The sequence below is a fragment of the Tubulanus polymorphus genome, chromosome 6 (assembly GCF_964204645.1).
Source record: "Tubulanus polymorphus chromosome 6, tnTubPoly1.2, whole genome shotgun sequence".
Lineage (NCBI taxonomy): Eukaryota > Metazoa > Nemertea > Palaeonemertea > Tubulaniformes > Tubulanidae > Tubulanus > Tubulanus polymorphus.
The window spans coordinates 22,690,162-22,712,983 of NC_134030.1; the positions used below are offsets into that span (position 1 = coordinate 22,690,162).

Consider the following 22,822-nt stretch of genomic DNA (forward strand, 5'->3'; position numbering starts at 1 on the left):
AAATTCAACGATATAAACGCGCCTACCCGGTCCGTATCACCCTAAACACCTAGATAATATCCTAAACCGATAAATGCGATAGTTAATCGAGTAGATTAACGAGTTCTAAGCGAGAAATTGGCGATTTAACGAGCAGCCTGTTGATAGACCTCAAGCATTGTTCGGGCGGCGACCTTGCCCTTCGCGTATCACTACTCATTGAACGGCGGCCATTTTTATTTCAATTCTCAGAAAATAGTGAAAAATACGCGAATAATCGACGATTTCGGGGCTTGGAATCGGTTTAAACGAGTCAGATTGGATTTTATTTACGGTAGGTGAATTTGAAAAATGAACGAGACTCGATATATCGTAAATATACCCCGTAAACCTCGACATTTACAACAATTTTAATTCGTTCTATTCGCAATTCGGAGATTTGTGGCTAATCCTCTTATCTGATTCCATTTTTACGTCGTCGAATTCAATTTTTCAATTTAGAATAAATTCCTGGCCTATAAGGATCCCATTCAGTTTTCAAATTGAGTAAGAATCTGTGAGTTTGAGTTGAGTCCGGTCAGAGGGGATAGAAACTGTGATGTCGCGATGGAGTTAGAGAGAAAGTAGGTTTCGTGCTGACTTTCTGTTTGATTTGGCAGACAATATTTTGCCAATGCGGCGTAAAGGCTTTTTTGCCAATGGCGCGTTCTGATTGGTTAAGTGACGCCGTGGATGCGTACAGAGGTGGGCGACTTAGAAAATTTGAAGGAGAACCGAGTTAGAGAAAATATTGAGATTGAGCTAGACTCGAACCCGCTGATTGCTAGTCTAACGACACCAATGGAATCCCACTGAATGTCTTAACTACATTTAGTTCTGAACCCACTCTATCTAGTTCCAACGTTCTGCATTCAGTTCCACATTTCTGTATCCAGTTCCACAGTTCTATATCAAGTTCCACAGTTCAGGACTCAGTTCCACAGTTCTGGATCCAGTCCCACAGTTCTGGACTCCAGTTCCACAGTTCTGTATCCAGTTCCACAGTTCTGTATCCAGTCCCACAGTTCTGAACTCCAGTTCCACAGTTCTGTATCCAGTCCCACAGTTCAGGACTCAGTTCCACAGTTCTGTATCCAGTCCCACAGTTCTGAACTCCAGTTCCACAGTTCTGTATCAAGTTCCACAGTTCTGTATCCAGTCCCACAGTTCTGAACTCCAGTTCCACAGTTCTGTATCAAGTTCCACAGTTCTGTATCAAGTTCCACAGTTCTGTATCAAGTTCCACAGTTGTGAACTGTTTGTCCGCCTCCCCGTCGGTAGATGATTAATGATATAATGATTATTAATTGTAGATGCGTAACTGCGTTTCTGCGACGACTGCTGAAATGAAATGACCGATTATGGAAGATGTTTGAGGGTAAAAACATTCACTATTCGTCGTATGACAATAAACCGTTGTGTTCATACAGTATAAAACTGTGTAAACAGCGTCGATTAAACGGATACGCGTTCTGTGTGAGACATATCTTAGAGGATCCGACCGCTCCGTTTAAACAGTGTACGCATACTACTAGACATAATAAACAACAGTGTAATAATCCAATACCACACAATGAACCTAGACAGTAAGTATCTTATACATGGGGTAGTGCGGGGAGGGTTCCGGGGGTCGGGGAGGGGGATGTGGAGGGGGTCGGGGAGTGCGGGGAGGGTTTCAGGGGTCGGGGAGGGGTGGTCCGGGGGAGGGGTCGGGGAGTGCGGGAAGGGTTCCGGGGGTCTGGGAGGGGGGTCCAGGGAGGGGTCGGGGAGTGCGGAGAGGGTTCTGGGGTCGGGGAGGGGGGTTTCGGGGGTCGGGGAGGGGAGTGCAGGGGAGTGCAGGGAGGGTTTCGGGGTCGGAGAGCAGGGCTCTTGCCTCGGCATGCACTGATAGCCCAACCTCACAGGGTCCTATCTAAGGAATGAAAGCCACTTGCCCGGGGGTGAAGCATATCTGAAATTTCGTTTGTCCCCTTAAAAAGCTACTTGCCCTACACAGACAGTTCGATTGGTGGCACTATCATCCGTTGTATCGACTGGGAAAAAAGCTTTGTGACATGAAATTGCACGAGCCCGGGGGACAAGTGTGAATGATTACCTACTTGCCCTGATGAGAATATACTTGTCCCGGGCAATCGGACAGGTGCTTAGATCGCACCCTGCTTCACAATAACAATCGCGCCAGGAGGTTTGTTTAATCAGAAATAAATTCAATCCCCGCTGCTGAAAATATTATCAAGGACCAGTTTCACAAAAAAGGTTCGACTCTTAAATCACGAAATAAATGTCGGTGAAATGATTTATATGAAAGCAGATGAGAGAAAAATTACTCTTTAAATTGCACAAAATTTAAGAATTGATTGAATATTTTTTGTCGATTCGTTGTTTTGTAGATATTGTAACAATCACATGCAGATGCTGGGCATGCTGCCGAAAAAAGAACGCAAGAAAAAAGTGGATGCGATTCCGAAAGAATCGACGCTCTCGATTCATTCTAAACTCGTTAAAATGGGATTACCATCGGCACCGACTACGACGTACACCAACGCCAATCACGCCAACGAGCGCCAAACGTTGTGCCATAATAAAATCAAAGATCGGTTGGTATTGAATCACGCGGGTTTCGCGTTTGAAGATCCGTACGCGTTCGAGGATGAGGTTGGCGTAGGTGGCGTGGCGAGCGCGCCGACGCCGCCGATACCCGCTCAAAACAATCATCATCACCACCACGACTCGAACCACCATCTCAGTCCGGTACACACTAAAAGTCCGGTGATCTCGTTTGAGCACGCCGGACTCGGCGCGGTGGCCGCGTCTAAACTCTACCCGGAGCTCGCCGAGCGGGTCAGTAAGATGGCGCGCGCCGACGTGTCTAAATCGCGCGGAGGCGGCGGCGGTGCGGGCGGCGCCAATAAAAGCGGCGGTAACTCGCGTACGATGAACCAACTCGAGAACCGCATCGCGCAAAATAAAATCAAGGATAAATTAAAACGCAATCAGGAAGTCGTTAGTAACTGTTCGTCCGAGTCGCAACAATCGTCGCCGGCGTTCGATTCGTCGGTGTATCATCGTCAGACGTCCGGCGGTCCGACGTTGAGTCCGCCGCCGACGATTAGTCTTACCGATAGTCCGACGACGGCTGATCCGATAGTGTTACCCGCTGATTTATTAAACGTGACTCCATCGATTCAAACGATGTTGAATTTCGCTCAGACTCCGAATGTACCGTCGGGATTCCCTGTCGTTCCGCTCTCTCCCGTTATCTGCGGCGGCGGCCACCAGGTGGCACTGCCGTCAGTTCACGAGGCGCCGTCTATCTCGGATTCTTCCACGAACTACAAAACCGAAGACGCAAAAACGGAAGATCTCGGCGCGAAACGGACTAAAATACGTGATTTAGCGTTTCCGATGTTCTCGGAGATTCCGCCGTTGGCGACGAAGTTGCATTTACGCAAGCCGAAACTTGTTTTATCTTTACCCGAGCAGCGGGAGAAGCTAAAACGCCGGTCGGCGATCAATATTTATAAACACTATTCCGAGAGGAGACTTTATAATTCGGATATCGTTCCTGTCGGTAAGTGGCGTCTGTCTGTCTGTCACCTAAAACAAGGCAACCTGTACCCTGAAACAAGGCAGCCTGCGTCCCTAAAACAAGGCAACCTGTACCCTAAAACAAGGCAGCCTGCGTCCCTAAAACAAGGCAACCTGTACCCTAAAACAAGGCAACCTGTACCCTAAAACAAGGCAGCCTGCGTCCCTAAAACAAGGAACCCGCAGCCCTAACACAAGGCAGCCTGCGCCCCTAAAACAAGGCAGCCTGTGCCCCTAAAACAAGGCAGCCTGCGCCCCTAAAACAAGGCAGCCTGCACCCCTTAAACAAGGCAGCCTGCGCCCCCTTATAGACGGTGCATCAAAGTTTAGCAGATTTCTGTTCCTCACAAGAAATACAGGAAAGAAATGAATTAAAACTAATAGTTCAATCTCGTTACCTGGTACTTGTTTCCGGTCGCGATAGTTTCATTTCAGTTAAATATCCATCAATTAGTACCCTCAAATCTAACCCTGATTCAGTGTTTTCAATAAGAGCCAGGTCCCAGGTCCCAGACCCGTCTGTTGTTTGTAAAGGACCTGTTTTTCAAAGGGACCTGGCTTGTTAATTTCTTATTGAAAACACTGGGATTGTAACTAGTGTGAAGTGTGAATAATCAGTTTATTTGAGAATGCGCTGTTTAAACGTCTAATGTCTGGTTTTGGATGTCAATGCTGTCCGATTGAATTTGTAGGTTTAGACAGCAGTAGTTCAGACAGCAGCGCTGATGACAGCGATCAGGACGATGTACCCTGGCAGTATACATGGTTCACTGCTTCTTCTGATGATGATCCGGATTCTGATGAGTAAGTGAAACATTCCTCTCTCTCATCTCCTCTCCCCTCACCTCCCTGCTCTCTCTGCCTATCACCTCTTCCCTCTCCCCATCTTCTGCTTCCCCCTCTCTCCCTCTCCCTCTGCCTCTCCCCTCACCCCCCTCTGCCTCTCTCTCCATCCCTCTCTGTCCCTATCTGCCTCTCTTAGTTCCCTCTCTGTCTCCTCTCCCTGCTTTCCCTCTACCTCTGTCTCTCCCCCTCATCTCCCTCTGCCTCTCTATCTCTCTACTCTCTCTCCCCTCTTTCCTCCCTCTCGCTTTCTGTCTCCCTCTGCCTCTCTCCCTCCCTCTCTCTCTGTCCTCTACCTCATCTCTCTCTGCCCTTGTCTCTTTCCATCTCCCTCTCTTAGTTCCATAGTTCCCTCTCATCGCTATCATATATACAATATGATATACTGATATTAATGTGTGTTTGTTCTGTGTGTCACAGACAGGAGGAAAGTCTTCAGATTCAACGTACGACTCGTCTGGCGATGAAACGAGCTCGAATACGACGCCGTTATTTACAACTGAGAAAAATACACCTCGCAAATACGGGAACTCATAAATACCACGGCGACGTGACGGAGACGCTCGTAGCGGGAACTCGCGATCAGGCACTCACTACGGTACTCGCGTTGAGAGCCATGGACGAAAACCATCTAACGACAACTGTTAAAAATACCACATCACAGTAAGTATAACACACAGTATGCTCCCTACATCGCTTTAAAAACTACTTCTAAAAAAATGGTAAACGTTGAACTGAAGCTGCTTCAAATTCCTTTTATTCGAACAAAATGCCCAAAACTCATTCAATTTTCCGAAATAGGCGATTAGAAATTTTTGTCTAGCTTGGAAGTTTTACAGTAAACTACTTCTAAATCAGTACAGTAGGAACCGGGGACCAGTTGCTCAAAAGTTTGTTACGAGTTAACCAGTGGATAGTTGACAAAGTGACAATTGAAGGTTCATTGTTGCTATGGTATTTATCCGCCGGTTATTTTCAGCATCTTTTTCAGCAACTGGCCCCTGGATTTGTGTTGACCCAATAACCGGTAGGCGGTTAGCGAATTAGAAACCGACTTAAGGTGTAGAGGATGAAAATTTGTTTCCAAATCACTGAATTAATAGTTTATTGAGATTAAAATACCAATTTAGGAGGAGGGAACTGTAATCGGGATATAGCCCTAAAAGTGATACAAACAATTCCTTGAAAAATGAGATTTTCTCCTTGAAATCTCAATATATCCCCAGGAATGACTGAACCGTAGGCGGGATCCTGTTATATAAACAAGTTTTCATTCATTGTTTTACTTTATTTTATTTTCAGCAGAAATCGTTATAAAACGAAGGAGGCGGAGGCGATTAAAACGTGTTTATACGTTAAAGATGACGTACAATGTACCGGTCAGGTTTTACCGTACGCTAATCACTGTCGTAAACGTATCCTTTCAAACTATTTACATTTACATCGTTTCTTGTAAGGTGTTTTCCTGCAATACTCTAGTCATGTTTACTGCATTGTTTTAACACTTGTTCCTGCAATATTTAACTAGTTTTTCCTGCCATATTTAGGTAGTTTTTTCTGCCATATTTAACTAGTTTTTTCTGCCATATTTAGGTAGTTTTTTCTGCCATATTTAGGTAGTTTTTCCAGCCATATTTAGGTAGTTTTTCTGCCATATTTAGGTAGTTTTTCCTGCCATATTTAGGTAGTTTTTCCTGCAATATTTAGGTAGTTTTCCTGCCATATTTAGGTAGTTTTCCTGCCATATTTAGGTAGTTTTTCCTGCAATATTTAGGTAGTTTTTTCTGCCATATTTAACTAGTTTTTTCTGCCATATTTAGGTAGTTTTTCCAGCCATATTTAGGTAGTTTTTCCGCCATATTTAGGTAGTTTTTTCTGCCATATTTAGGTAGTTTTTCCTGCCATATTTAGGTAGTTTTTTCTGCCATATTTAGGTAGTTTTTCTGCCATATTTAGGTAGTTTTTTCTTCCATATTTAGGTAGTTTTTTCTGCCATATTTAACTAGTTTTTCCTGCCATATTTAGGTACTATTTCCTGCCATATTTAGGTAGTTTTTCCTCCAGTATTTAAGTAGTATTCCTGCAGTATTTAAAGGGTTCTTCCTGCAATAATTAACTCATCGCTCCTGCCACATTCATACAGTTTTCGCTGCAATTTTCACCAGTTTTAACCAGTTTTCACCTTAACCGTGCGTTTAATTCAGATATCATGTATAATGTAGAACAGCAGTTGTTTGATTATTGCACGGCTAAGTCGACTGATAACACTCAATGCTGTGATCCCGTCTTTGATATACGTCATGATTTCCCTCTCTGTCCAAAACACGCTAAAGCAATCGACAGCGTTCCGCAGGAAGCCGTCAAACGTAAACGTAAGAAGACGAAACCGTCGGCGCTCACGAGACCTCCGAAACGCGGCAAAAAGAAGAAAAATCAACGCAAGTTCATCCGTCCAGAAAAACCTGTTTTACCCATTGAGATATTCAGTGATACAGGTACGTTATATAGACACACACTCGGGTGTCTGGGCAGGCGGGGTCACGGGTCACTCATCCGTCCAGAAAAACCTGTTTTACCCATTGAGATATTCAGTGATACAGGTACGTTATATAGACACACACTCGGGTGTCTGGGCGGGCGGGGTCACGGGCAGGCGGGGTCACGGGTCACTCATCCGTCCAGAAAAACCTGTTTTACCCATTGAGATATTCAGTGATACAGGTACGTTATATAGACACACACTCGGGTGTCTGGGCAGGCGGGGTCACGGGTCACTCATCCGTCCAGAAAAACCTGTTTTACCCATTGAGATATTCAGTGATACAGGTACGTTATATAGACTAACACACGGGTGGCTGGGCGGGCGGGGTCACGGGTACACGGGCAGGCGAGGTCACGGGTACACGGGCGGGGTCACGGGTACACAGGCGGGCGGGGTCACGGGTCACTCATCCGTCCAGAAAAACCTGTTTTACCCATTGAGATATTCAGTGATACAGGTACATTATATAGACTCACACACGGGCGACTGGGCGGGCGGGGTCACGGGCAGGCGGGCAGGCGGGGTCATGGGTACATGGGCAGGCGGGGTCACGGGTCACTCATCCGTCCAGAAAAACCTGTTTTACCCATTGAGATATTCAGTGATACAGGTACGTTATATAGACACACACATGGGCGTCCGGGCGGGGTCACGGGTACACGGGCAGGCGGGGTCACAGGTACGTAGGCAGGTGGGCGGGCAGGGTCACGGGTACACGGGCAGGCGGGGTCAAGGGTACACGGGCAGGCGGGGTCACAGGTCACTCATCTGTCCAGAAAAACCCATTTTACCGATTGAGGTATTCAGTGATACAGGTGGACTGGATTTGATGTTTTAAAAACTGGCTCCTTGCGTACTATGGAGTGGAACTGTGGACAGTGTGGATAATTAATGTGGATAATGAGGATGATTTGTGTTTTTCAGGTGGAGGTTCATCATCAGCCGAAACGAACGAACCGTTAGATCAGATTATCACCCTGACGAACACCGCTCACGACCATCGACAACAACAACCGCAACAATCGCACGACAGATTAACGACGATATCGTCGTCAGGCGTGAATGATGAAGATGAAGATGAATTAAGAGGAGTTTTCTCACCGGAGACGGATCTAACTCTCGATCAGCACGAGTCTAAAATACTGGAGGACAACGATATCAACGACGTTCTAAATAAACTACCGGACGATGCATTTCATGAGTTGTTTAATACGGGTATGTGGGGCAGGGGTAGGTGTACAGCAGGGGTAGGTGTACAGCAGGGGTACGTGAGGCAGGGGTAGGTGTACAGCAGGGGTACGCGGGGCAGGTGTACAGTGTACAGCAGGAGATTGTGTACAGCAGGGGTAGGTGTATATTGTACAGCAGGGGAAGGTGTACAGCAGGGGTTGGTGTACATCGTACAGCAGGGGAAGGTGTACAGCAGGGGAAGGTGGGGGCAGTATTTGAACCAAATTTCGTGAAGATCTTGGCAGATTCTGTGTCAAATGTTAGGCAGGATCTGAATCGAGACTCTGATAGACAATAGTCGGGAGTGTTCTGGGGAATTTCTGGGAAATATCTGGACAGAAAAACTTGCGTAATTCCTAATAAATCGATTTGATGAGAATTAAAGCTGTGAATTTACGAATTGTAGGTAAAAATGGTGATTGTGGTCCGTCTAAAGAAGAGACTGATGAATTTGAGAAAGCGTTGGCAGCAGTTTCGATGTCAAAATGTGCGAATCTGATTTGTGACGACGACGAACTCACTAAACATATCACTGAGACGATCCTGCAACAGGAGGCAGTATCCGACCATCTCGTGGCAGGATTACATCATCATCATCATCATCATACCGGCGGTGTGGCAGGATTACAACACGCGGGAGGATTACAACACGCTGAATTACATGCGTCAGGATTACACGCAGCTGGATTACATGCAGGAGCTGGATTACATCACGCAGGAGCAGGATTACATCACCCAGGAGCAGGATTACACGTGGCAGGATTACACGCAGGATTACATGACGATAACCTGCAGGCTCTTGCTAACAGTATTACCGAAACAGATCTGAAAAATATGTCTCAAGTTCTCGCGACGGCTGAGTTCAATTCGGTTTTGGGTATCGCGCCCACGGCCCCGCCGCCCGCGCCCACGCAGCCGGTTACCACGACGACTATCGGCGGCGATCTATCGAGCATCGCCATGGCGAAACCCAACAATATCAACTCGACTACTATCAGCTTACACAATCTGCAACAGAATCTGCAACAATTGTCTCAATCATTAAACTCTCTACAGACAGTGGCGTGTCCGTCGCCGGGGGCAGCCGGCGGTGCAGGGGGCGCCGCTGTATTGGATCACGTTCAATTTCAATTGTTATGTCAAACTCAAGGTCAATTACAGCTGGCCTCCGCTCAAGGTCATTTGATTCAAGGTCACCACCACCGACCGACGACGGGCGGTCACCAGTTCTTGCAGATACAACCGAGTTTAAACCACGCGGTGGCGCCGCCTATGTACGGAATCGTGAATCACAGTACGTTTAATAGTGTTAACCAGGCGTCGGTGGACTCGGCGGTGGCGTTCGCGTCGACCAATCATCATCCGGTCGCGGCCGCTCCGTCGCCGTGTTTGACGTTAAATACCGTGCTGTCGTCGCCGTCGACGACCGCAACAATGACTAAACAATTCGCTCCGGTTACCGTTACTCCGATCGTGCAACAATCGACGTCGTCGTCAGGGGCGACGGCTAATCATTCTCCGCTGCAGTCTCCGCTGCCGAACTTCCGTAACCCGTGGACGCAAATCGAACATTTAAATTTACCGGTTTTCACGGCGACGAACGGCTATCAGCAGACGAACGGCGGCGTTAAATATGTGACAGCGCCCCCTGGTGGCGGCGGTGATAACAACGTGGTCGATACAACGACTGCATCGGCGTTCCAGATCGGAGTCCACCCGACACTAGTCACTCCGGCAACCACTCCTAAACAAACGTGAAACTAACAATCTTATAACAATCTTTATTGATTATATGTCTCGTGTTCAAGGGGGGGTGTCAGGGGAGAGGGAGCGTTACCAGGGAGGGGGTGTTACCAGGGTGAGGGGGTGAAGGAGGGAAATAGGGAGTGTAACCAGGGGGCGGGTCGAGCTAGACCAAATTACAATACCATACGTCGATTTCATATTAACAGCGGCCATATTGGAATATGATTTCGCGAGACTCGCGATTGCTTAGCAAACCGTGTTTATGATTTCCAATATGGCCGCCGCTTTCTATACGCTCTCGGCGGAAATTCTGAGCATCGGTCAATTCAATTCAAATCATGTTGCATTTATTAAACGGTTTCTGTTCTCCGTCGACGCGCGGTGAAATTTTCCGATGTATTTTTAGTCGATGATCGATTTGTATTTTTTACAAATTGGCACGCGGAAAAAAAAACTGTTATTTTATAGATTAGGAAATGGTTTCCTTCATGTCGAGGTTGTGTTAATTTGTCGGATATATCGCTCGGACTCGAAACCGGATTCGTTGTACATATGAAACTCTATTGTCTCTAGTCATAATAGTAAACTTCGTATTCATGAATTAAAAGTGATCATTTCTCTCTCTTCAAACTGAATTATAAAATCTACAATAGCTTTTTCTGTGAATTCCCCCTATGACATCACTGATTAATATCAAAACACTCGAATAAGAATGATGATGTCATAAGGTGATTTATGGAGGCAGACATCTTTTCTACAGGTGTCTATAGATCAAATCACTAGTAGACAATTTGATGATGTCATAGGGGGATTTATGGAGGCAGACATGTTTTCTAGAAGTATCTATAGATCAAATCACTAATAGATGATTTGATGATGTCATAGGGGGATTTATGGAGGCAGACATGTTTTTATGGAGAAGTGTCTCGATTAAATTAGTGAATGTTGTTTATAAACAGTAGAACTAATTAATCTCGTGCTCCGGCGGAGTGGGTCGGAGCAGACCGTGTTGTGCGTGCTCCGGCGGAGCGGGTCGGAGCAGACCGTGTTGTGCGTGCTCCGGAGGAGCGGGTCGGAGCAGACCGTGTTGCGCATACTCCGGCAGAGTGGGCCAGTTTTAATGCATCTGATATAGCTATCAAACACTGCCTTTAATGCAAGTATCAATCAGCTGCTTGTAACCCCCCCCTCCCCCTCCCAGTTTGATGGGTGAATACTCGGTACTTCACTGATGACATCCTTATTTTTCATGCGTGCCACTGATAAAATGTCTGTTCTGTCTGTGGATTTCAGAGATAAATAAAAGTGTCCTGGAGTTATGATGATCTGTTTGGTAATTGTCTGAGGGGGCGGGTACAGACAGTTGATTGACACCTATATTAACCTATCACGAGTTAGCACTCGCTCCAGTTCCACACCGGAGCCGGAGAATTCAATGGCTCCAGTTGTGATAGAACTCATGACTTACGGTTCTAGGCTCCGATGTCTCATAAAAAACTAGCCCGTGTACTAAATCTAACCACTAGGGGGAACCACCTGTCTATACTTTTCTGGTCGAAAGCGGAAAAGACCTCTACTGAAAAAAAAACCGATAACCAACTGAAATAATGTTGTTAGTTTAAATAACTGGGTGTAAAATTAATTATGGAAAGTCAAATTTAATTTATTAAATAAATAAATAAATAAATTAAGGGTATTTCGTATAAGTACCCGTCGTTTTTGTACTTTATTTACGGCTTTTTGTTTTTGTGTGTTGATTGAATGGATATGATTCCCTCGACCGCTACCCCCACCCCCCCACCCCCCGTCCATCCGTCTGTCGGTCCATCGTTTCCAAGACAACCAAATTAAAACAGGGTATCTAATGTTTAACTAAATGCTTTTATTGATTCTAAGATGAACGATGAATAATTGTGACTGTAACATTATAAGCATCTGTTGGACGTTTAAATATAAAACATTTAAGTTTATTCTAAGTACAGAAACAAGTATAGAATGATTGGATGAAGCACATTTGTGGAAATGGAAAATAAACGCCCGTCTTAATTTCCTAGGACAATGAATTCTATTTATGTAGTAACTAACGACAACTAAAAGTCTTGTTGCTGCGCGAGTTTTTGGCGTTGCATCATAACTGAGATTCATTAGGTTCCGAATTCAATAAATATTCCTTGGAAGCGGTAGCTATCGTATACTGGTCCTGTTCGCGGTCCGAAACTAACTGTTGGTCCTGTTCACAGTCCGGAACTAACTGCTGGTCCTGTTCGCAGTGTGAGACTGGCGATTGGTCCTGTACGCGGTCCGATGTCGTCGACCGGCTCGTTACAGTCCGATCCGAAATCGCTCCTAATATATCGAATTTCGGCGGGAGACGTTTCAACGCGTAATCCGTCGCTACGGAAACGACTACGATTTCGATCAACGCGACGACCATCGCGAACGTTCGAAACGGAAACTCTGTCTGCTCGCTTTCATTAAACGACGGATACGGAATAAACGCGGGTAGAAGTAGGTACGGCTCGCCGGCGCCGAGACGCAGGACGACCGCGGTCGCGTAACCGATCAGAGCTCCGTAAGAGTTCGTACGGAATGGTGAATAAACAACGGCGACCAGTTGAGGGAACATGACGACGTAAATGAAATCAGCGGCGAGAATAAATAAACCGTAAATACTGGGAACAAATACAGCCATAACAGTCGAGATACTACCAACTATAAACACTGAAATACGCTGTATCCAAACCAGTTCAAACAACGACGCCTTTAAAATATAAATTCATCAATTAATTACAGCCTGTTCATTGGATTAAAGCCTGCAATATATGCAAATTAACCATTAGATTGAGCCAGTTCATTGGATTAAAGCCTGCTATATATGCAAATTAACCATAAGATTGGGCCAGTTCATTGGATGTCTGCTAACTAATCAATAAATCAAGCCAGTTCATTGGATGAACTCAGCAGAATATGCAAATGAACCATTAGATTGAGCCAGTTAATTGTTCAATGCTCGCAAATATGCTAATTGATTGCTTTATAAATCAAATACATTGGCTGTTGCTTCGAATTATTCAAATAAATGATTGAATAGGGCGAGCTGATTGGTAGATGCTTGCACGTGGTCTAGTAGTTACCTTTTTACGCAGGAATGCTTTATAAATATTATGTGTAAACATCGAACTGGAGCCGAGTATCGCGCTGTCCATCGATGACATCACAGCCGCTGAAATAGTTCCTAAACCTACAACAAAACCAAAACAGTTTAAAACTGTTAACATATTCGGCTATTTTAAATTCGAATTTGAACTCACCGATTATCGCGACTATATTCGGCGTGAAATGTTTCAAAACGAGCGGCAAAACCAGGCTCGATTGTCCAGTCTCTAACGGAGATTGTCCCAGTTGCGTCTGGTTCCAGTCGGCACTCACAGCGGCAACACCTATCAGCGCCGGTGGAATCGCTAACAGGAACGCACCGATTCCACCGAATATCGACAGTAACTGAGCGTCTTTTGCCGTCCGCATCGAGAGAACTCTCTGGAAATATGACTGCCACGGAATCGTACCCAGAGTCTGAAAACAATATACACTTACAGAATTCGTGTGGATCCACCAGGTGTCACTAGTGTGCAGTAGGACAACAACTACAGCGGTAATAGAGGATTTCACTTGTGGCAAGTGAGGATCCACCAGGTGTTGCTAGTGTGCAGTAGAACACTGACTACTGCGGTTATAGAGGATTCCAATTGTGGCAAGTGTGGATCCACCAGGTGTCACTAGTGTGCAATAGGGCATGAATATTTTTCTCTGCGGATCTTTCTAAGCTCTGTTTATGGTATAGATAAAGAAAGGATAACACGTACCATAGCTAAAAGAAGGTCAATCCACGTCGTTAATGAAGAGGTGTCCGGACTGCCGGACCACTGAGCAGACGTGGCGCTGAAATTACCGACACGCGAGTCGCACATTACAAACGGGACGCTTAAACTCTACAATACAATACAAACTAACTATATTTATATATCAAACTCGGTGATGAAAATGACCATGAAATTCAGATCTCGCGGAAGAGTTGTGGGTCCGGGCATCCGTAGAGAGGATTCAAAGGTACTCACCAATCCAAATACGATGAATATTAGTTGTAATATGTCGGTATAAGCTACAGCGATCATCTGACCGAATAGTGTATAGATTATAGCGACTACAGCTGACAATCCGATAGATAAAGGAATACTGATTCCTACTATTACACTTATACTTGTACCTACAAAACATACATTACATTATCTAATTATTGATTTTATCTATATAATAATTAACATTTCTTTAGAAAAGATGTCTGCCTCCATAAATCCCCCTATGACATCATCAAATTATCTAACAGTGATTCTATCTAAAAACATTTTTAGAAAAGATGTCCGCCTCCATAAATCCCCCTATGACATCATCACATTATCTAACAGTGATTCTATCTAAAACATTTTTAGAAAAGATGTCTGCCTCCATAAATATGACATCATCAAATTGTCTACTAGTGATTTGATCTATAGACACTTCTAGAAAAGATGTCTACCTCCATAAATCTCCCTATGAAATCATCAAATGATCTGTTATTTATGACATTTCTAGAAAAGATGTCTGCCTCCATAAATCCCCCTATGACATAAAATTGACTTGATATCTGACCTAGCGCTGATAGTACTGAAGCCGACCAAAAGATGTCTCCACTGATGGCAGCTAGATAGAAGAGCGCGATTACAGCGTCGCAGTATCGCTCCTGGAACGGGTCCAACATCGTTAGGTATCGTTTGGATCTCATCTTCTCAGCAAACATCACACCACCTGAAAATAAACAACCTCAAAATCAAACGGTTCAAATATATCCCACTGTACCTCTCCACAGCCTCGTACCCTCTCACAGTACCTCTCCCCAGCCCCCTGTACCTCTACCCAGCCACCTGTACCTCTCCCCAGCCCCCTGTACCTCTCCCCAGCCCCCTGTACCTCTCCCCGGCCTCGTACCCTCTCCCCGACCCAGTACCCTCTCCCCAGCCTGATACATACCTATTATTAAACCAAACAGAATCCCGAACGGAGCTAGCGTCCACCAGATTCCATAAGCAGCGACTGATTCAGCGGTTCCGTTTAAAAATCCACCTCCGACTGTCGTAGCTGTTTAATAAACATTTCATTGAAAAAATACATTTCTTGAAATTAGCTGTTAGTTTCATGTTTTTGAATAAGGTCAACATTAACAAACAATAACCAATTTTTAGAATACTAGTCTTTTTTGTAATCAACTTCAAATTACTTCAACAGTAATATCCGTTGTAATTATTGATAATTAATTACCAGTCATTGTGAATATCCCGACGACGGTGCTAAGGTTACGCCCGGCGACCACATTGCGTTCAACGGGGCTGGTGGTCGCAGGGTCCGTTTTGAATTTACGGGCGGCGACAATTCCGACGATCAGAACAGTTAAATACAACACTATCAGTAGCACGATACCAGCTATATTCAACACCATTCTGACTGTGAGGTCTGAGAGGATGAGGAGCGGGCGAATTCGGACACCTTTTTCAGGCTGAAAATGGTTAAATATCGCTTGACAGAATTAAGTATCATTCTATAAAGGTAGTGAAACATAAAATCATGTCAATCGAACCTCTACTTACGTCAGAAACCCATAGATCGTCCGATTTTAGAAGAAACAGCGTCGAAATTAGGACCAAAACGCACGCGTCCGCAGTTCAATGGGCGCTGACATGTTGTAGCTCCGCGGTTAAGGAATTAATCATAAAATTATTTCAACAGCGATGGCGTCGATCGAATATTTTTAACTATTAAATTTCCTAATCTATCGAATATCTGTTTATTGCAGGCACTAATTGAAATATAATTTTCTGATTGATAATTTTTAATTAATGGAAATATTTATTCGCGTCGTTTTGACAGCTGAGAAGAAAAACAGAGAGACTAGAAGAGCAGCGAGTTGAAACTGGCCTCGAGTTTTAAGTGGAAAAACGGCTATTTATAAGACGTGACAAGCGTTTAGAAACTGCGTATTAGCTGAAGAATCATTGTGTCAATCGTTATAACGGGTAAATATTCTGAGCAGGTGATTTAAGGGTGGTTTACAGATGTTGTTATGTTATGTTAATGTTACTGTTAGCAAAGTTTGCAAAGCAAGCATCCTTCTTGAGTTGCTCCAGTCCCTCTCTGAGTCTCAGTCTCTGGGAAAAAGGGATGCTTCGATCAGGAGAACTAGGCCTATTAAGCTTGCCTACCAGTTCCTGAACCTGATATGAATGATATGATATGATAAGGCTTATTGCTTAATCTTGCTGAATGTAGTTAGTAACCTAATCGTTGGTGGTAAGCTTTTTATAATCGGATGGGCTTATAACAGCCGTATGCCTGTACACCGCATTGGGGGGTGGAATTCTTAGGAATTCTCAAATATCGCCACAATCGGGTATTAGTCAACACTGAGATGTTTAATGCTCATTTTTAACTAACTGTTGTCTATTAAAGATGGCTGCTATGGCGCAGAATGCGTTCAAGGCATTTGATTCGAGATTGAAAATTTTGATATTTTCAGAAGAATGGCCGATAGTTCGGAGACGGTTGGTGCTGATACAGCAAGCGGAGAGGAGGAAAGAGAAAAGGATGAGATAATGAACCACACGGTAGATACAGCTAGTGGTGAAGAGAAAGAAAATGATGAAATGATGAGCCAAACAGCTAGTGGTGAAGAGAAAGAAAATGATGAGGCGATGAAATTAGATGAAGCCACTGGTTTAGCGAATAACCATTGCTGTAAGTCTTTTAGTGTCAAATATCAGCATGTAGTCTGTAAGTCCTCGGGCTCAGTTGCAGTCCAAAAGTGGTCCTCAATCATAATACTGGTCTTAAATCTAGTATAGATTGTTTTAGAATCAGAATATGCTTAGACTGGTCTTAGATCTAAGACTTGAGTACCGTACGCGACTGGGCTGGGGATTGAGTTGGTTTTTCTGTAGCCTGGATTTCTCGTAAACAGGATCAATTTCACGGATCCCAAACGACCCAAAGCGTCCTCCCTGTTAGCAGGGATTCAAACCTGATGTCATCGAAACTGGCAACAATCAGATGACCCCTTGATATATTTGCTGAGACAAATTTTACAGATAAACTATAAATGAGAAAACTGGGTTAAAATAAAACAGGATTTCTGATTGGCTAATAATGACATCATCTCAGCTGCGCACTCGTTCTAGTGTGGCAGGGTTTCGTACCGTGGCTGAGTCTCGATGCCATCAGGTTCGAATTCCTGTCGTAGGAGGATGCCACGAGTAAAATTAGTTTTTCAAATATCGTTTTTATTTTGCAGCGCTGAAGAAAGACGACAGCGGAATCGGATTCAACGAATCACCGAGTAAAGACAGTTATAATTTATCGGAAGATTCCGATTTAAACATCGATGATTCGGGCCACGGTAGCACCTCGCTAGCGACACCTAGTGACCGTTCGTCGAAACACAGCGCAAGCGAAGATACCGCTCAAACGGACAGTATGGCCGGCGTAGAGGGCGCCACCGCCGCCGAACAGGACGTCGAATCGGACGTTCACAATCCGCTGCGGCGTAAACGCAGATCGCAGCGCCCCCTATTGTCGGACGGCGAAGACGACGAAGCAGACGACGAACCGACTCATTCGTCGTCAACGACGGAATCGTCGCCGGCGACCTCGTCCGACGAGGAGGACGCCGCGTTGGATAAACGAGACGTGACCTCGCGACCGGTGACGACCTCGCGACCTCTCATACGAGGTCTATTAGAGAAAGAGTACGGGTACTCGGTACGCAGGTCGCAGGTACTCTTACACGAGAAACTGTCGTCGAATTTAGCGATGATTCAACGTTTGAAACTACAAACTAAACTGAATAAACACGACGGATGTGTTAACGCTTTACATTTCAATGATAAAGGTACAATACCTCCCCTCCTCCCTCCCTCAGTATCCTCCCATCTCCCTTCCTCTGTATCCTCCCCATTCCCTCCACAGTATCCTCCCCTCTCCCTCCCCCCACAGTATCCCCCTCTCCCTCCCTTTCCCTCCCCTCTACTCCAAATCGCGTCAAATTGTCTACTAGTGATTTGATCTGTAGATATATCCAGGATGTCTGCCTCCACAAATCCTCTTATGACATCATCAAATTGATCGATTTTCCATTCCAAAAAGATGGCTACCTCATAATAATCCCCCTATGACATCATTTGATTATTTAGGTATCTATAGACATTTCCGGAAAAAATGTCTGCCTCCTTAAATCCCCCTATGACATCATCAAATTGGCCTTCAATTCTACAATGTTGTTTTTGTGCAGGTAATCTGTTAGCGAGCGGTTCCGATGATTTGAATATAGTGATTTGGGATTGGGCTTATTCTAAACCGGCCATAGTTTATCAGAGCGGGCACCGTGGCAACGTATTTCAGGTAAACCAGTTTTAAACTTATATCCGAATGTTTATTTAGAATTCGAAGTTGAGAATTTGTTTGTTTGTTTTCTAGGCGAAGTTTATGCCGTACAGCGGAGATTGTCACGTAATTAGTTGCGCTCGAGATGGACAGGTGAGAGTCGCCGAGTTGTCTACGACCGGGGTATGCAAGAATACAAAGAAACTTGCCCAGCATCGCGGAGCCGCCCATAAGGTAATAATCGATCCATATTGTCCACACAGTTCCTACAGCCCACCTGAAATCCCTTAAAAAAACCATCAAATTTCAAAATCAATTTTGAGGGTACAAAACCCTCGAATTCTAAGTTTAGGATCCTGAGGATGTTTCCTCAGTTGAGAATTAAGTCCAAAAAAGGTCTTAAACCTTAAGACTGGTCTTTAGTTGTTAGATTGGTTATAGAACTGAGATGGTCGTAAATTGGTCTTAAGTCTAAACCATGACTATGGAACTGGGCCCCGAACTGTGGAACTGGATCCTGAACTATGGAACTACCATTAGGTTCTGAGGGTTTTCGGTAGCTGAACTACTGTAATATTTATTCTATTTTTTGTAGCTGGCTTTGGAAGATTCTCCACATTATTTTCTGAGTTGCGGAGAAGACGCTCTTATTTATGGGATAGATTTACGAGAAAGTAAACCAACAAAGTAAGCAATAGATCGACATGCACCAACATGCATCAACATGTATTCTACATGCATCAACATGCATTCTACATGCACCAACATGTATTCTACATGCATCAACATGCGTCTTACTTGTGGAAACATGTTAGTTAGATATTTATATCTATTTTTAGATTGATATGCACTAAAGAGGATGACAAGAAGGTTACTTTATATTCCATCCATTCAAACCCAACGAATCCAAATGAATTTTGTGTCGGTGGACGAGACAACTTCATCAGGTCTTTATTTATTCGCTCAACTGATAGTAAAATTTCGAATAAATCTTCGACGAAATTAAAAGAAAAATCTCCTCTCTCCCTGTTTTGAATGTTTCTAGGATTTATGATAGGAGAAAACTCAACGAAGAAGGTCAAGGACCTTTAAAGAAGTATTGTCCTCACCACCTGGTGAGTAATTACAGTATTAATTCATTGATGTTTAGATTTGATTGACAGGTTGTGATTTGATTGACAGGTTTGTTCTTATATTTATAGCTGAACAGTAATCTGAAAGCTAACGTCACGTGCGCCGTGTATAACTACAATGGAACAGGTACGAATGTCATAATTTATGATAATTTATTCAAACTACAGGCTCCACCTCCTGTTTAAACAGTAGTTTGATATTTTGTAGAGGTTCTCGGGACGTACAATGATGAAGATATCTATTTGTTTGATACGTCACATTCAGACGGAGCTGATTTCACCCATCAATACTCCGGTCACCGTAACAACGCAACAGGTACGTCTGCCCTCTTGGATTTCGATCGAATCAGTCGGGCAAGATGAATTTTGAGGCTAAAATGTTGCGTTGAAATTTTTGAGTCTCGCGCTTTGATCAAATTCCAAGATGGCCTATACTTGAATCAAAGTTCAAGATGGCCACTGTGTAGATAAGAATCCAAGATGGCCTCTTCAATCAAAATCTGAACTAGCCGCTTCAATCAAAATCCAAGATGGCCTCTTCAATTTAAATCTGAATTAGCCACTTCAATCAAAATCCAAGATGGCCTCATTAGTATGAACTACTGTTTGTGAATCAATGAAGTTTTGTTTGTACGACAGTGAAAGGAGTGAACTATCACGGTTTAAAGAGTGAGTATATAATCAGTGGCAGTGACTGTGGAAACGTTTTCCTATGGGAAAAAGAATCGGAGAAAATAGTGCAGTATTTCCCGGCTGATGAGGGCGGTGTTGTAAGTATTTCAATTCCTCGATTGCCGCAGTAAGATTCTGTTCTGATGATGATATCGTTTTACGTCTGTTTGATTGTAATAGATCAACGTATTGGAGCCGCACCCGTGCGGTCTGTTCCTGGCGACGAGCGGTCTCGATTCGGACGTTAAAATCTGGGCTCCGACCGCCTCTGAACCGGTTCAACTCGACAATCTTCATCAGGTAATTTAACCGGGTATTAGGACTATACTCTGTACAACTTATTGATTGATAGTCTTCATCTGAACCCAGTCCCACAATTTAGAGTCTTAAGACTCAGTGGTTGAATATCGACTTATTGCAACTATTCGAGTTAAACTCGAATGCGTTGGAACTGAACTAATTAAGCACCGCAGAACTGTGGAACAGGATTCTGGTGGAACTTGAACACGTTCCTGTGGAACTTATTCCTAACAGAACTGTGGAACTGGGTCCAGAACCGTTGAACTTGGTTCAGAACTTTTGAACTGGGTCCACACTGTGGAATTGGGTCCTGTATCGTGGAATTGGGTCCCAAGGAAACTAAGAAAGATTTATTTGATTACTGTTCGTAATTTCAGGTGAGAAGAAAGAACCGGAAAGAAAGAAAGAGAGAGAGGATGACTGATCCTGAAGATACAATGATGCTCGATGGACAGATGCTGTGGTATCTGATGCATCATTTACAAAGATCCACCAGACGCCGAGTACGTATGATTGACACATCATAGCTCCGCCCCTTTCAGATATTCTAACTCCGCCTCCTGTACGAGTGTATATTGATTGTTTACAGTCTCGTCGCCGTGGTGATCGTGATGCTGATGAGAATGCTGACGAGGATGGTGAGGTTTCGGATGATAGTTCCGCATCCATATCGCTGTCGGATGATGATTATGATGATGATAATGATGATGATGATGCTGCAGGTGCAGATGCAGCGAATCGCGGAGTTTCGTGTCAACCCTCGTAAAAACCACCTGCAGTTTATAAATATGACAATTAATTGATTAATCGTTTGATTGATCAGTTGTTTGATTGATTGATCAATTGTTTGATTGATCAATCAGTTGTTTGATCTATTGATAGGTTGTTTAATTGATTGACTTATCAGTTACTTGATTGACTGATTGATCAATTGTTTGATTGATTTATTGATTGATCAGCTGTTTGATTGATTTATAAATTTTCCCAATTTTGTAGCTGGATTTTCAATGAGAAGCTAGGGCTACTTGAATTGCTGGCAGTGTTACAAGGAATCACAGTTTTTTAACGGGTGTAACTCGAATACCCTATAAAACTGGGCATAAAGAGATTTTTTATGAAAATTCTCGGAACAAAAGTTGAATTTATAAAGATGCATTTTTTTGTCGTTCTGAAAATTTGTTTGTAAATAAACTATGTATTTATCGTTGTATTCTCTGAGTGTTAGTCAAACACGCGGAGATGAGCTTAATCTGTGTTTATATGTTCTGAAACTGTTAAACTATTTAACTTTAGTTTCAAATCTTTAAGACTATAATGGAATCATTAATGTCAATTTCAGTTTGGTTTACGTTTGAATTGAAATGACCTTGACCCGTGGAGATTTTAAGTCTCAATCATGCTAACCTGGCCACGCGAAAATGAAATAATACATGAAGATTGTATTGAAGGGTAGAAAGAATTATAACCATTCAGGAACTTCTTTAAAGACTAGTAATATTGATGAATGGTTAATATGTTTTTCGAAGAAACAAATTCTGTGTTTTCAGTGGCCAAATAGGTGTACATATTTATAAAGTATAATTCATTTTCTATAAAAACATCTTTTTCTCGTTTTTCTTGTTTCACACATGAGACCAGTTGGGCGTTTGGCTAAAATTCAACTCTCGCTGCCTATAATGCCGAGTACCACGGAGTTTACACACTGAAAAATGTTGCGCTGTGTAAGTGTAATTTGGATAAGTCTGCAATATATGACGGCCCGCCCCGCGCGCTCCATCTGAGACAAGTTGGACTCGGGATGGCGTCAAGGCCCTGTATACTCAGGCGCGAGGTCGAAACGTTACCTGAAACGTTACATTTTAGCCTCGATTGAGATGCAGTTTACCCACTGGACTCAAGCTAATTGATAATGCCCAATAACCGATGAACTATCTGTACTTAATAACCATCTTCGGGCCCAACGTTTACAGATCTGAACCGTCTAGTGCTGCCTCTATATTTATCAATAGCGGTGAATATACGAACTAACAATATGATACAATATTCCTACTGCGGCATGTGAGTAAAAAGTTAGTTCACAAATTTACCGTCTACGATTAATACAGGGGCAGCACTTGACGGTTAACAATTAAGCCAGCGTGAGTTGGCTCCGGTATAAAACCAACCTGCAGCTGATGCTGAGTGAATGCGAGTAAAACCGTTGGTGGTAGCCGGAGAGCTCCGGTAGCAGAGGCAACCAACCCTGGCAAGCAATGATGCATTGATCGAGCCATGTGCGTGATTACAC

The 22,822-nt window shown here is 43.8% G+C and overlaps 3 protein-coding genes across 4 annotated transcripts; 2 read left to right on the forward strand and 1 right to left on the reverse strand.

The window, feature by feature from the left end:
• The first annotated feature begins 205 nt into the window (after window positions 1-205).
• On the forward strand, window positions 206-11,654 carry LOC141907437 (INO80 complex subunit D-like). 2 transcript variants are annotated; one of them, XM_074797078.1, is made up of 9 exons: window positions 206-313; window positions 1,332-1,604; window positions 2,409-3,589; window positions 4,299-4,410; window positions 4,870-5,112; window positions 5,752-5,864; window positions 6,654-6,944; window positions 7,916-8,206; window positions 8,628-11,654. In XM_074797078.1, exons 2-9 carry the CDS (start codon window positions 1,387-1,389, stop codon window positions 9,977-9,979), a joined length of 3,801 nt encoding a protein of 1,266 aa, XP_074653179.1. In that variant the 5' UTR covers window positions 206-313; window positions 1,332-1,386; the 3' UTR covers window positions 9,980-11,654. The 2 variants fall into 2 exon arrangements, with proteins under 2 accessions (XP_074653179.1, XP_074653180.1); XM_074797079.1 differs by having other exon boundaries at window positions 5,755-5,864.
• A 223-nt stretch (window positions 11,655-11,877) lies between these two features.
• LOC141907281 (high-affinity choline transporter 1-like) lies at window positions 11,878-15,707 on the reverse strand. Its single transcript, XM_074796884.1, has 9 exons — window positions 15,646-15,707; window positions 15,320-15,554; window positions 15,032-15,139; window positions 14,654-14,809; window positions 14,083-14,231; window positions 13,831-13,956; window positions 13,279-13,540; window positions 13,102-13,208; window positions 11,878-12,728 (listed from the first exon to the last, which is right to left on the reverse strand). The coding sequence occupies exons 2-9, from the start codon at window positions 15,495-15,497 to the stop codon at window positions 12,096-12,098; spliced, it is 1,719 nt and encodes a 572-aa protein (XP_074652985.1). The 5' UTR covers window positions 15,498-15,554; window positions 15,646-15,707; the 3' UTR covers window positions 11,878-12,095.
• A 111-nt stretch (window positions 15,708-15,818) lies between these two features.
• Window positions 15,819-22,094, forward strand: LOC141906759 (DDB1- and CUL4-associated factor 8-like). Its single transcript, XM_074796102.1, has 14 exons — window positions 15,819-16,071; window positions 16,572-16,789; window positions 17,343-17,939; window positions 18,339-18,448; window positions 18,524-18,664; window positions 19,026-19,117; window positions 19,270-19,377; window positions 19,476-19,545; window positions 19,633-19,690; window positions 19,772-19,879; window positions 20,203-20,333; window positions 20,416-20,535; window positions 20,913-21,038; window positions 21,125-22,094. Exons 2-14 carry the CDS (start codon window positions 16,576-16,578, stop codon window positions 21,299-21,301), a joined length of 2,052 nt encoding a protein of 683 aa, XP_074652203.1. The 5' UTR covers window positions 15,819-16,071; window positions 16,572-16,575; the 3' UTR covers window positions 21,302-22,094.
• The last annotated feature ends 728 nt before the right edge of the window (window positions 22,095-22,822 follow it).